This window comes from Cicer arietinum, chromosome 3 (genome assembly GCF_000331145.2).
Source record: "Cicer arietinum cultivar CDC Frontier isolate Library 1 chromosome 3, Cicar.CDCFrontier_v2.0, whole genome shotgun sequence".
Classification (NCBI taxonomy): domain Eukaryota; kingdom Viridiplantae; phylum Streptophyta; class Magnoliopsida; order Fabales; family Fabaceae; genus Cicer; species Cicer arietinum.
In genome coordinates, this window is record NC_021162.2 from 57745946 (window position 1) to 57760747 (window position 14802).

At 30.6% G+C, this 14802-nt stretch overlaps 2 protein-coding genes across 3 annotated transcripts; one reads left to right on the forward strand and one right to left on the reverse strand.

The window, feature by feature from the left end:
* The first annotated feature begins 6425 nt into the window (after positions 1–6425).
* Positions 6426–11959, forward strand: LOC101514661 (acyl-coenzyme A oxidase 4, peroxisomal). The gene is made up of 13 exons (XM_004514163.4): positions 6426–6562; positions 6657–6767; positions 7117–7223; positions 7691–7768; positions 7862–7985; positions 8095–8168; positions 8253–8312; positions 8476–8585; positions 9100–9259; positions 9804–9880; positions 9998–10169; positions 10565–10657; positions 11711–11959. Exons 1-13 carry the CDS (start codon positions 6544–6546, stop codon positions 11834–11836), a joined length of 1311 nt encoding a protein of 436 aa, XP_004514220.1. The 5' UTR covers positions 6426–6543; the 3' UTR covers positions 11837–11959.
* A 316-nt stretch (positions 11960–12275) lies between these two features.
* Positions 12276–13602, reverse strand: LOC101514340 (protein ZW2-like). Of its 2 annotated transcripts, none has more exons than XM_004514162.4 (2): positions 12651–13602; positions 12276–12504 (listed from the first exon to the last, which is right to left on the reverse strand). In XM_004514162.4, exon 1 carries the CDS (start codon positions 13378–13380, stop codon positions 12685–12687), a length of 696 nt encoding a protein of 231 aa, XP_004514219.1. In that variant the 5' UTR covers positions 13381–13602; the 3' UTR covers positions 12276–12504; positions 12651–12684. The 2 variants fall into 2 exon arrangements, with proteins under 2 accessions (XP_004514219.1, XP_012575244.1); XM_012719790.3 differs by having other exon boundaries at positions 12401–12569.
* Between the last annotated feature and the right edge of the window lie 1200 nt (positions 13603–14802).

The following is a 14802-nucleotide window of genomic DNA, read 5'->3' on the forward strand; positions in this document are numbered from 1 at the left end:
GAATACATTTTAGCTCAAAAATAGGAAAGTAAAACAAAAAAGAATAAGATAAATAGATAAAATTTGAAATTTTCTTTTTACAAAGAGAATTTGATACATTTTATTAATAATCAAATTCTTTATACAAGTTAGAATATCACTAAAAAAATTGAGAACAAATATTAAAAACGAGTTCTTTTAATAAATCACGTTAGTTTGTTTGTCTCTTAACAAATCATACATGAGAGTTACCATATAATATAAAGTAAAAAGCATGGACGGCGTCACCTCATCCTTCATGAGGGTTGGAGCACCCACTATCTTTTGATTTTTTCTAATGCTACATATATACACATAGTAATTTTGATAATTTAATTGAATAATTGATTACCCAAAACTCCATATTAACACATAATGTTTAATTTTGTAGATATTGGGTTTAAAAATTACTTCAAAGTCATTATCATAAAGTTGGCTAATACTTAGCAAATTATGTTTTAAATTATCTACATATTGGATATCCTCTATTTTGGCAGAGTTATTTTTTTCAATAATACTTTTTCCTTTAATCCAACCTTCCATCCTTTTTCACCATAGAAATAAAGCAATGTTTATCCCTTGTCATATGTTTTACGCAACCATTTTCCAAGAACCTAGACTTTCTTTTGTTGGTTAGAGAATGTTCTTGGGTCAGAGTTTAAAAGTGACTCAAGTACCTATAGAATGTTGGGTCCTTGTTGGTTAGTATTTTCTCTTGTAAGGATTTTCTTTTTGTGATAACATGTAGAATCAAGATGCTCATACTTGTCACAAAACGAACAACTTTTCTTGATTTTGTCAGCCCTTTTCTTGGCCTAACAATTTTTAAGAATATGTCCTGGTTTTTTACAACTAAGAAATTTTGGTTTATCCTCTAACTTTTGAGGTAGAAAGAAATTTTCATACATTATTTGCTTTTGAGAACTTTTGAAATCAATATCAGCGTTGTCAAATATTCCATATTGAGAACCCATACTGTTTTGAAAAGTTTGAGTAGATTTAACAAAATTGATAATGTCTTTTTTTAGTTCTTCAACTTATGTTTTTTGTCTCCTCTTTTGTTGGAGGATGGATTTTGACATTCCTTTTGTTAAGAATCTTTTGCTGCTCAAACATTTTGTTTATCTCACAATGTTGATTTCTAAGAGAACCACATTTATGAGATAAAGTATTTGAGTCATTTAATAGATTGTCAAATTTTATTTCTAGTTTTTCACATGAAGGACATAGTTTTGTTATGATTACCTCTTCAGTGTCTGAATTCGCCATAAGACAGAGATTTGCTTCTTCTTCTTTTCCATGTTTAGAGGATAAGTCATCATCCTCAGATAAAGGGTATTCAGGGTTTTTTTTTTATTTTTTTTTTTTACTTTTATAACTTCTTCAACTTGTTTAGAGGATGAACTTGCAGTTTGATTTATTTTGAGAGCAACCAATTTTCCTTTTTTGCTTGGTTTGTCTGAAAGTAATAATGGATCATGTGCTCTTAATATTTCAACTAGATCTTCTAATTTCATGGTAGCTAAGTTTCTTGCTTCTGTGCTGGCAGTTACCATAGGTCTCCATTCTCTTGGTAGGCTTCTTAGAATTTTTCTTATCCTCTCTCGGACAGAGTATATTTTTCCAAGAGACATTATGATATTTAGTATAATAGTGAGTCTTAAAAACATTTCATGGATAGTTTTTTCTCTTTCATCTCGAATAGTTCAAATTCTTGTACTCTTATGTCAATCATTGCTTTTTTTACGTGAATTGATCCTTCATGATGAATCTTCAATGTATCCCATAGCTTCTTTGCGCTTTTTCATTCTTTGATTCTATCATGTTCTTCCTTGCTCAAAGCACACTTTAGAAATAAATGAGCTTTCGAATTTAGAAGTACCTTGGCGTTTCCTAAGGCTTTTCATGTGAGGTTGAATTTGTATTATTAGTTCTGATGACATGATTTCCATTTTCAACCACATACCACATGTTATTATCTTGTGATATGAGAAGCAACCTCATGTTTCCTTTCCAATGATAGTGATATGTACCATCGAAGTAGGGTGGTCTACTGGAGGATCCTCCTTCAAGTGCATATTTAGCTTTTGACATTTTTTATCTTTCTCTTGATTTTTTTCTCTTACAGTGTTAGATGTAATTCTAGATAACTTGACTTTGATGCCAATTGAAGTAGCTAAAATATCACTAGAATGAGGTGAAGTAGCAATGTCAATCACAAGAAAGGGGGTGTGAATTGTGATCCTTTTAAAATTTTGATTCAAAAAGTATATTGGTTCACCCAACTTGTGCTAGAGCAGTTCTCACAATCGTGAGATTTTCATTATGTGCTTCAGAACCAGAATATTTTCCTTCACACCTTTTCTCTTGATCACACTTTGATCAATTATAATCTTCATCTTTCAACCTAGAAATGATTTTTACAATCACCTTTCAGCCTTGAAATGATTTTTACAAACACATTCAATCTAACATAAAAGATATACTTGAGTTACAAATGATGTGTATGATAAAATTGTTTGGGATCTTGAAACTTCTCAACACTTGTTTGAGATAAAGGAAAGACAAACTCAATAAATAATTATCCAAAGATATAGTAAAGAGAGCTGGAGTTTGCTTGAAGAGTTTTTGACTTGTTATTACTTGAACAATTGTTGGTAGATTTGTAAATTGAACTCTTGCCTTCATCTTCCAATTGATCTTCAATTTATAGATGATAAAAGGCTCTGAATATTCAGTTTAAATTGAATATAGTCGTTGTACACACTTCCTAAGTGTTAGATATATTTTAAACCAATTAAACATATGTTTATATTGTTGTCAAGAACGTTCTTGACAATTGAATAACGTTCTTGTTTTTGGGTTTGAGTGAATGAGCAGTGAAATGTCAATTTGGTATGATTTTCAATCAGAATTATGCAGAGCTTTATGCAAAATATTGTAAGTACAATGTACTTGTGTCCTTGCTCACAACTCGTCAATTTGAAGATCGATCTTTAGGTTGTTTTCCTCCTTTGGGCATCCAGCTCGAGTTCCGAGTTTCACAATTGATTTGAGCAGTCTTGATACTCGTTAATATGTGGTTTGGACTGTGGAAAATTATTTGTTTTGATTTTATCTTTAAAAGAGAATAACTATAATGTTCTTTTGTAAAACAGGAACATTATTCGTTTTTGTTTTGTATGAGTGTTGGATTTTGACAGATGTTGAGTGTCATGTTTTTTCTATTCTGTACACGTGTTACTTTTTGCAGAGATGTAGTGTTGGTATTTTTTTTTCTTGTTGTACTTTTTAATCATCAATCTGGAGATTGATCTTGTTGTTTGTTCTTGATTTTTGTTTTGCCTTTGTTGATCCTCTTTCAACGAATAATTCCAAAACCATTTTATGTAGATTATTAAATTCCTCTGTAATGAATATTAATTATAGATGTACTTTCTTAGCCCATATCGATCTTAAGTTACATCAGATTTTACTCTTTATAAACTAGAACGCTATTGGGTTAAAACTGTGAAAATCATAATGATATTCGTTTTCTTGTTTAATAACGAGAACAATCTTACTTTCTCAGGTTTTTGTTTTTAATTAACCAAAATGATCTTGTCATCAATTTTTTATGCACTTTTATGAAGTGAATGATTTCTTGCTTGTTCACTTATGCAATTCATGTTCCGTAAATAAAACTCAAGTGCAATCATTAGTAGATCACCATTTATAAAACTTAATCATTTATTTCATAAAGTTTGTTGTCATTAAAACATACATTAAAAAAGTTTTTATCTCAACATATATAGATTTTTTTAGAGATTTGATAAAAGGGGATTCTTGCATTATGATATACTTTTTAAGAGGATGATCCAAAGATATACTTAAGATTAGTAGAAAGTATGATGAGGATGAGATTGCTTTTCACAACTTTTATATTTTGCTTGTATGATAATTCTTATCTATTTCGAGGATGAGGTCATTTGAATTTATAGAAATCACGGTGCTTCAAATATGAGGAGAAGTACAAAATATTTGTTGGAGACTTACATGATTGTCCATGCTCTTTGTTTACAATTGCAAATATACCATTTAATTGTCCTTGTTATAAGAAAGTTGAGAGGATGAACGTTGTAGTCTATCCTCATATCTAAGTTGTAGGAGGATGGAGCTTTCATTAATTCTGATGTTACTTGTGCTTTTTGGCTTTTTCTTTTCCCAACAAATTGAAGTGGCTTGCCTTACAAGTCAAAAACATCACTTTTTGTACTTAGGTACTTTTACTCATTTTCTTAGGTGCGAGGATGCATAGAGAACATAAATTCATTCTCTTTTTTGTGTTGTTTATCCTCTGACATAAGTACTAATATTTTTTATCAGTATTTTTCTTAGATAGCTATCATTTTTGTTATTCAGATTGTTTTGTATGTTTAGGCTACAAGTATCATTATACTCTCTTAAGAGGACATATTAATATGTGTAAAAGCTTTATATGATTAAGAATATAAATGACCTGACTTTTTTTTAAATTGATACACTCAATAGCACAAATTAGATGACACATATAATAAGAATTTTTAAAATGATTGGGATATTTTTTCTCAACAACTCTAAGTACTTCTCAATATCCAAAGGGATCTTAACATCCAACAACGATGTCATTTCCTCTTTTGTAACCTAAGGCACATTCCTACTATAAAATATCTCAAATATTTAGAAGTGGACATGGTAACTTCAAATTACTTCATAAGTGTTAATATTTAACTGCAAACAATAAATACAAAACTACTCTACAAAAAGGAGACAAACGGTTCCCTAGCCTAAGCCCTCTACCAGACACTATACGACTTATAACTTTTTTATTTACCATCACACAATATTCAATTGTTTCCACACACATCATGATCAAATGGTTTCATTTAACTTCAAAACCCACCTTCAAAATTTCCTTCAAAAAACCTCCAATCCTCGATGTGGTAAGCTTTGCACATTTCTAATTTAAATGCCACCTAACTTTGCTTACCTTTGGTTTTACCTTTAAGATAATTCAAGATGAACCTATTCGGGACAAAAGCTAACCTAAATAAGGACACACATTTGTGCATCACGACATTTAACATGTTAGCAAACACTTAGGAAAGTAGCTCATAAACCACATTATACAAGGATATTTGACACAAATCTTTCATTATAAGTGGGTTATCAATCTTTAGAATAAGAGTAACATTCATACTATAATCAGTTTATGGAAAAACACTACTCTTCGACCAATTACACACATGCAACAAAAATATCTCACCTCAATTATATCAATTATTTTTTTGTAAAATCCTAAATTAAAGCCATAGGGCCGAGGTTTTGTTAGATTCCATTTTCTGCAAATTTTCATAAAATTCCAAACTAGTAAATGGTTGCAGAAGAATCTTGTTATCACCAATAAGAATTATTGGAGTAATTACATTCATCACCTGCCAACAATTACCATTCACCTATAGAAGTAAAGAAATTCTCAAAATAACCTAGTTATTGATTATTGTATTATGATATTATTTCTGATAGGGGTAGACAAAGTTCAATTCTTAATTAAAACTGTTTGAAAATTGAACCTAATTAATTTTTAGTTCGAAAAAATTGAATCTAATTAGTTTTTAGTTTAACAAACCGAATTGAACTGTTCTACAAATTGGTGAACCGGTTTATTACTCTGAACCAAATCAAATTGATTTTAACTTAATTTTTGTTTGTTTTCATAGGTTAAATTTTACATAATTACCCCTAATTACTTCTAAAATAATAAGTTCGATTATAGTTTTTTTAACTAAAAATCGGTTCAGTTTAATTTTTTTGAACAAAAAACCGGTTCCTTCCATTCTAGATCTTAAAAATCAGTTCGGTTAATAAACTGTTTTCGAAAAAACAGTTTAGTTCTCAATTTTTATAAGCTAGTTTAATTTTCATTCTCAAATATTCATATCTCAAATTTCAAAAAAAAATTTATAAATCAAATTTCATCAAATTTATATCTCATATAAACTCATATTTTCATTATTTATTGAATGTTATTGGAGATGAAAATACGAGTTTATTTGAATATTTGAATTATGTATTTGATTAATACATGAATTTTCTTGATATTGAACTTTATGAATTTAATTTAAAGATTTTGATAAATTTTTTAAGTTTATGTAAAGAAAGGATAATATTATCGACATTTTAAGATATAAAAGATTAAATTATTACTTAAAATTAATTATTACTTAAATTTAAATATAGGATCAAATAAACAAAATTAAAGTGTTTCCTAAAATTACAAAGACCATTTAAATAATTATACCTATTAAATTTGTTCGCAATTAATATTATATTTAGAATTAATATTAAATTAATATGTTGTCGTTATCCGGATGGGAAAATAGATGTCGTGGAAATATAGTGTATAAGTAAATATAATATAATAACGTGTAATGTTTCGTAGCCATCTTCTCCTTCTTCTTCTTCTTCTCGTGTTTTCCATCATTATCAACTTCACTCTCCCTAATCATGACTCGTTCCAATTCAGGTTAATTTCTTCAATTCCAATTTCCATTTTTATTTTAATTTCTGATCCGTTCAATACGATCCTATCTATGATTTCTCCTTGTTCCTCGACACAGATGATAATAAGAAGAATAATGGAAAGATGCCTTCGTATTTTGATTTGCCACCACTTGATCTTTCTCTCGCATTTCCACAAGCAACTCCAGTCTCTACTTTTCCTCCTTGTGGTATGCTTATCTATTACACTATTGTCATTCATGTCACCCAATTAAATGTTAGTTAGGGATCATGTATTTTTGGTAATAATGATAACAATTCTCAATATGCAAACGAATTTCCCTTCAAAAGTCTTTTATTTCATTGTTAGAGACTAAAGTTAACATTCATTCTCGAACTTTATGTTTTCTGCGCTTAATGGTTAGTTGATACTCTATAATGAAAGCTTCGTTTAAAGGAGAAAATTTCGATGTTTATGTAACTATGTATGTATGTGCTTTTGGGTTGTGTAGAATATATTTTATGAAACCCAACAATTGACTTGCATTTTGTATTTGTGTTGATTGTTGGAAAGTGCAGCTTCAGATTATTTTCAATTTAGTGACTTGTTGAGGCCGGAGGAGCAGGCCATTAGGATGAAAGTGAGAGAGTATATGGAGAAGGAAATTGCTCCCATAATGACCCAGGCAAGCTCATTTTTTAGTTTTTTTTTTTTGCTTTTTGAATGTATTCAATTTCAAAATTAATATATCTATTTTGGCTCTCCACGAGTAAATATACAATTCGGTTTCAGAAAATATCTGTCTGAACATATTGATTTGGTCCTCAAAGTTGTCAATTTGCTATCAAGTTCATCCCTTCATGAACCAAGTTGCGTGGACTTAATTTTTTAGGGAATTCAAGCAACAAAAGTAGCTCTTTGAGGGATCTGATTGTATATTTAGTCATGTGTGGGTGTGTGTGTTGACAATGAAAGACCAATTTTGATGTAAACAAATTGAAATGAAGGGATTTTCTAATGTGTTTATTATTTGATATTTGTATCTTTTGGGATGGAGAGTGAAGGGGTTTAGTATATATAATATATTGAAAATTGAAAATTCTGTAATGATGTTACCTCTCCTCCTACACTTAACCTCATGCTTTTTAGCAGTATTGGGAGAAGGCCGAATTTCCGTTTCATGTTATTCCGAAGTTCGGTGAACTGCGTATTGCTGGTGGCACAATCAAGGTTCTCTATTTACACATTCCCTTACTTTTTTGTCTTAGTTAGGTCTGAGACAGTTCAAAGAGTTTTTAGCTAGTTGTTGTGATTGATTATCAGGGTTATGGTTGTCCTGGTCTTTCCATACTTGGAAGTGCTGTTGCTGTTGCAGAAGTCGCTAGAGTTGATGCAAGCTTTTCAACTTTCCTTTTGGTTCATTCATCCTTGGCAATGCTCACTATTGGTAATAATATTAATATTTGTTAATAATAAATCTTTGAATGGTAATTGTTTTGCCAATAATTATTCGTAGTTCCTGATCTTTTATATCCTTGATTGACCACCAAGTATAGCATTGTGTGGGTCTGAAGCTCAGAAGCAAAAGTATCTACCTTCATTGGCAGAGCTAAAAACTATAGCATGTTGGGTAAGTTGGCTTCCTCGGATTTGGATGATTTGTGTAGTTTTTCTGTAGTCACCACTTCTTCAAGAGGTTAATTTTTTTTACTAGGCTTTGACTGAACCTGACTATGGAAGTGATGCTAGTGCTTTGAAGACCATAGCAACTAAGGTCCAGTTCCTCCTTACATGTCTTTTATTGTTATTTTGCTTTGGTTGCAAGTTTCATTTTCCTTCTTTCTGACTTATTTGTATTTTTAATATGACATGCTTTCACTGTGTTTAATTGTTGTTCCAATGTTCAATGATGTCTTGCTTTGCATTGAAAATGTCAGGTGGAAGGTGGTTGGATCCTTGAGGGCCAAAAGCGATGGATAGGAAACAGTACATTTGCTGACTTGTTGGTTATCTTTGCCAGGAATACCTCAACAAATCAAATAAATGGGTATGAGATATGTCTAGTTAGTCCTGTTATTTATTTATTTTATTTTTTTGACAAAAATTAGTATTGTCATTGTTAAATCCTTATCTACAAGCATGCCTATATCTGGAATTCTGGACAATTAGCATTGACGATTAACTAAAGAATTGGTTATTATGATTTCGAGTGAGTCGCTGTGGTGTAATTGGTAGACACGCTGCTCTTAGCTCATCTAAAGGCCACATAGATCCTAATATCTGTGAAATTTCATGGACTGTCCTGTACTATTTCCTCGCACCCAAAAGAAAATAGAAATGCGGGAATGAAACTATAAAAGTGGCATTGTAGTAATTATTAGTGAAAATACGGAGTGAAAATATAAAATGTTCTCTCAAACTAAACAAACCCTTAGAATACTAGATTATTTTTCTTATGTATTTCTTTTAAGCTTTGTATAATTGTATTTTTTAATGCTTTTATGTCCTGCTTCACAAATACTCAATTTATTTACATTTTTCTTATATACATAATATTTCAGATTTATCGTAAAAAAGGACGCACCGGGTTTAACTGTTACAAAAATAGAGAATAAAATTGGACTTAGAATTGTACAAAATGGAGACATTGTTCTGAGGAAGGTGTTTGTCCCTGATGAGGACAGAATAGCAGGAGTTAATTCTTTTCAGGATACAAACAAGGTAACATTTATGTGGTGTTTTTCTACTGTTATTTGAATAACAATTGTGTGGTTTCATCATTTCAACAACAAATGACTGTTACATGTCTGGTTCATATAATTTCTATTACCTGATGAAGTAGTAGGGATTTAATCAATCCTCGTACATGCGTTCTCCTTTAGTGCCAGTTGCTGAGCCTTTGTGTGATTCTGCATGTCTTAGGTTATGACCAAGATCAGCATTTGTTTGGTTCTACAGCCACCCTTTTGCTGCCAGTGCACAGGAAGGCTAATCTGTTGAATATGTCACTCTAATGCATGTTATGTTTATGCATTTTTTTGTTAGGGGAACATTTTATTTGTAAATATTGTCACATCTGCTTTTGGAAACAAGAACAGCCTGATTTTCTTTTTTCCTTCTCTCCAAAGCATTGGACATTGGAAATTAGATGCATTGTATAATTTTTTATATGTATATAACGGACTAGTGTGATTTAAATTAACTCCATTGTTGTAATATTGTATTTTTTCTGCAATGCTTATTTGTTTTAGCTATCTCTAAACAGGTACTTGCTGTTTCGCGTGTGATGGTTGCTTGGCAACCTATTGGTTTATCAATGGGCATCTATGATATGTGTCACAGGTATGTTAAATAGCATACTAATATTTGTCATTAAAAAATATAGTATGCGAATAATATAATACTTTCAAGTTTCAAAGCTTTCATTGTACATCATTCTGAATTGTGTGCGATTTAAAGGTACCTAAAGGAGAGGAAACAATTTGGAGCACCATTAGCCGCTTTCCAAATCAACCAACAGAAACTTGTTCAAATGCTCAGTAATGTTCAAGCGATGATTCTTGTTGGTTGGCGTCTATGCAAGTTGTATGAAAGTGGTAAAATGACCCCGGGTCATGCTAGCTTAGGGAAGGTAAATAGTAAAAATTTATTCACATATGTAATCACCATGCCCCCAAGAAAACTTATCTATTGGTATAATCACTTGTTTGAGTTTATAGAAACAACTTATGATTTTATTTTATCCATAAACTGTTTTATCCATAAACAACTTATATATTGTCCATAAACTGTTTTCGGCTTAATATCATAAGCTTTCTAGGATAGCTTGTGAAAACAATTTTGCTTTATTATCTTTTTGTTATAGAAATATCTTGTTCATAAACACTTAATTAGACTGTTTTTCAACCTCTGTTGTTATTATTAATTATAGATAACTAATAATAAATTGTCAAACTTTGTAAAACAGCCTCTGTTGTTATTATTAATTCATAGGTAACTAATAATAAATTGTCAAACTTTTTTCAGTCGTGGATCACCTTGAGGGCAAGAGAAACAGCTGCACTGGGGCGAGAATTGCTTGGTGGCAATGGAATTTTAGCTGATTTTCTAGTGGCTAAGGTTCTCATTCCTTAATTCCTAATTTAATCTTTATTTTGTTCAAGCTTCAATCTGATCTTTAGATTAAATTTTTAGGTTAAATAAGTTTTTGGTACTATAAATATGCCATATTTTGTTTAGTTCTTTTAAATTTTTTCTTCAAACAATATTTTTATCAACAATTTTAGTTCTTACTTTTAAGTCAACTCATGTGTTAATCAAATTTTTAAATGATTTTTTGTAAAAATGTTTAGAACAATATACAAATCTCCCCTATAATTTTTTAGAAGTTTTTAACAAAAGATGAATTAAATAAAAAAATTTAAGCACTAAAAGTTTAAAAAAATTATATTTAATTTATCATTTGTTAAAATACTCTAAATTTTTGTGGAAAATATTTTTATAATATTCTAAGTATATATGTAAAAAATCATTTAAAAAATCATAATACCTATGAATTGTTTTAACAACAAAGACCAAAATTATTTATAGAAAATATTTTTTGGAAACGATTTTTAGAAGGATTAAAGATAAAATATAATATATTTATAAAGATCAAATTCTTATTTAATCAAATATAAAATCCTAAAAAAAAAAAAAAAACTCCGAGGTCCAAGAATGACTTTTATTAGAATGATTGGATATTGGTGGTGCTGATAGATTTCCTTTAATTCCACATAAATATAGACCTGCATAAAATTTATTAATAACAATAAATTGGGTTTATGGATAAAGATGGAAATGTGGACCCAATTGTATCATAATTATTTTTTCTTCATTCGAATCGTTATCCATTCAAACTACCCAAGTTATTCACACTAAGACCTATGAACCTACCTACATCATGCAAACTACTTGTGGCTTTCTTTACTTGATTTATTGGTGAATGCTTTAGTAGGCTATACTTAAATTGGATTTGATTAAGTGACACATCCTTGGTGCGTCTATTCTTTACAAATGATTGATCACATTTGTGTATACTTCAATTTTGTTTGACATTGGGATGTTAATTGTGCCAATATTGGGCATTTTGTTTTCTGACATCTTTTCTGTTTTTCTTCTTTAATTTTGCAGGCATTCTGTGACTTAGAACCTATCTACACCTTCGAAGGCACGTATGAAATCAACACTTTGGTCACAGGAAGAGAAGTTACTGGTTTTGCCAGCTTTAAGCCAGCTGCTCAAAGAAGTAGAATGTGAAAGTGTAAAAGTGTAATATTATTGAGTACCAAAACACAAACATTCAATTAAATAATAATTATAAAAGGTTTGGGTGACAAAGCAATGAAATACAAAATAATAATGATATTGGATATTCTTGAAGTCTACTCTCTTTTTCTTTTGTTGTTGAATGCTATGGAGAACAAGCTGCCGGATCACCCTTTTCCACTTAATATAACTACTTCATTTTGAATCTTTGAGACTTTGGCATTCAGAACTCTCTTGCCATTGCTATGTGAAGAATGAAACGTGTGTTGAGGAAAGCATAAAAAAGACCTAGCTGGGAGAAACCTGTTATGATGCTAAATGTGCAAGTGCATGGGAAATTGAAAATGTGATTCTTTTTAGGTTCCGCATGTTATGCATCACAGTTCTTCACTCACAAACATGTCTTAATATCACAAAAGAAGAAAAGATATCTACTAAGCTAAATATATACTAATAATAATATAATTAATAAACAAATAATTAAATCTGAGGCAGCTGTTTGAGATGAGATCCTTAAGTCTCTCTCTCAAAATTACTGATGCTTGAAAAGTGATATTCTAGCTTCCAGATAAAGCATGCATTGCATGGCCTGATCTTGCACATCATTTTTCAATGATCATCAACGAAACATCAATAGTGGTAGAAAACCTGAGTTCACACTGTCAATGCACATCATCACCACCATTACTGCTAAGGCCTATACATTACTCCTACACAACTCAAACTATTTAAAAAATATAAATAAATATATAAAGAAAAACATGAAGGAAACAATAAGAGAAAGGAGAAGGAAAACCAAAACAACCTTGTAGAAGAAAAACCTTAAAATTCCCATGATTTCATCCTTGGTTTCCACTCTGAGCATCCTTATCCAAACCCAAAGACCTGATCTTGATTTGAAGCTCAGCCACAGCAACAAAAAAGTTAAGAACTTGAGCTGGTTTCAGTACCTGAACAACTCTCAAAGCTGTCTCAGTCCTCAAAGCATCAGCATTTGTCACCAAATTCTCCAATGTTTCCTTAAACGTCATTGGAACTGTACCCTCCTCTGCCATGAATGACCTACTCAAACAAACCCTTCCATGGCTTCTAATCATGTCAACAAGAGGTGGTGCAGCCATACTCTCATGAACCTTAGCCAACTCATCATTGAGTTCTCTTTCCTTCATCTTTGTCTCTTGGTTGATTTGACTCAACCTCTGCTTTTGATCCTGTGACAAATCCTCCAAAACTCTGTTCACAACATGAAATGCCATTCCTGGTTTGAACCCTGCCACCCAAAGAAACGATTTTTCCAATGAACTCAACCAGGGTGGTGAAAAAACAAGAAGAATATTTTGTTGGGCTATCTTTGATTTCTCTTCATAGTATTGTCCATAGTGACAGAGTACTCTGTTTAACAAACTCATCCTATCGGAATCATCCAACTCTTGACGCTGTTGTTGAGCTGATAGAAGCTCTTCAAGGTAGTTTCTTTGACGAACCATCCATCCTTGGATAAATTCCTCAAATGAAGCAACATTTGCATCAGTCATCTATATATTGTGATTGTGAGAAACAGAGGAAAACAGAGAAGAAGAATATGACGTTATTTACAACAAGTGGTTTAATGGGGTTATTGTGAAAGCGATTTTCTTGCAAAAGGGTGTAAGAAAGTGTTGGATTTCTTAGAAGGGAAGCATTGGTAATGATGGTGTAGTGTTTGGAAGAAAAGGGTAATGGCGAAAACAGAGTCATTTGGATGAAAAACAGAGTTAAGCGGTGTTGAGTTAAGATAAAACAGAGATAAATATAAAGAGTAATAATAAATAAATATAAAATAAATAATGGTGCTTACTTGGAAGTGGTTTTTGGTGAAATTTGTCGCCACTTGATATTTTTATTGTGAGAAAAGTGTGTTAATAAAAATAGACTCATTTTTGTGTGGTCACAAACATAGTCCACACACAAATGAATAAATGTAGAGAAAATATATTTTTTATATATATAAATGATTTGAATTTATGGTTGTGATAATGTAAGAATTACTTAAAAAAGAAAACAAGAAAATGAGGGTAGAGGGGATGAACTGTTGTTAAGGATTTTGATTGAGATGTGGGGTTGGTTTATTCATGTGAAGGGTAAGAGTCAATTATGATAGAGTGTGTTGTGTTGGTATTTGGGATTATTTTTGTGGTTTGGATTTATTACTTGGCTATTGATTAATCAATTGACACGGTGACACATGCAAAAATAGCATGGTGCCGTTTTTGTATAGACTATTGATTTGATGCCAAGTAAGATATAGGAGTTGAGATATGGAGCCAAGTAAGAGAGAGAAAAAAAGGGGAACATTGCTCTTTCTTTGTGTGAGAAAAAGATCTTATTCTATCTGACTTGTGTGCTCTGAGATGAATATAACATCTTATCCTACAATGCCATTTAAGGAACAATTGTTACTTTAGATGCAAATTGACACACTTTAAAGTTGTAGATTTTTCACATTCAAGTAGTTGTGATATTAATACTCAGTTTGATTAAGATTAGATCGTATAAATTTAAAATTAGTAATTTAAATTATAAAATAAAATTTTACTGTTTTAGATTATTTAATTTTGATTGAATAATTAACAATATTTTAATTTGAAGGCATATTTTTTATGGAATGGAATCCAAATTTCATCCTTATTTTAGGGTGGTCAACACTTAAAAATAACTAGGTATAATGATTTTTGTGATAAAATGATAAGTTAGAATTTAAATATTTCTTATGAAAAAGAAAACATCACATTAATTAAAGTAATTGAAAATAATAGTACACTAACCTGGTGGATTCAATGTTTAAATAAATAAATAAAAAAGGTCTGGTTGAAAAAATAATAAATATTGTTTTAATATTATTAAAGTGATATTTTATAAGAAATATTTCAAACTGAAAACTTAATAATTGATATAGTTATTTTACAAGAATAATTGAT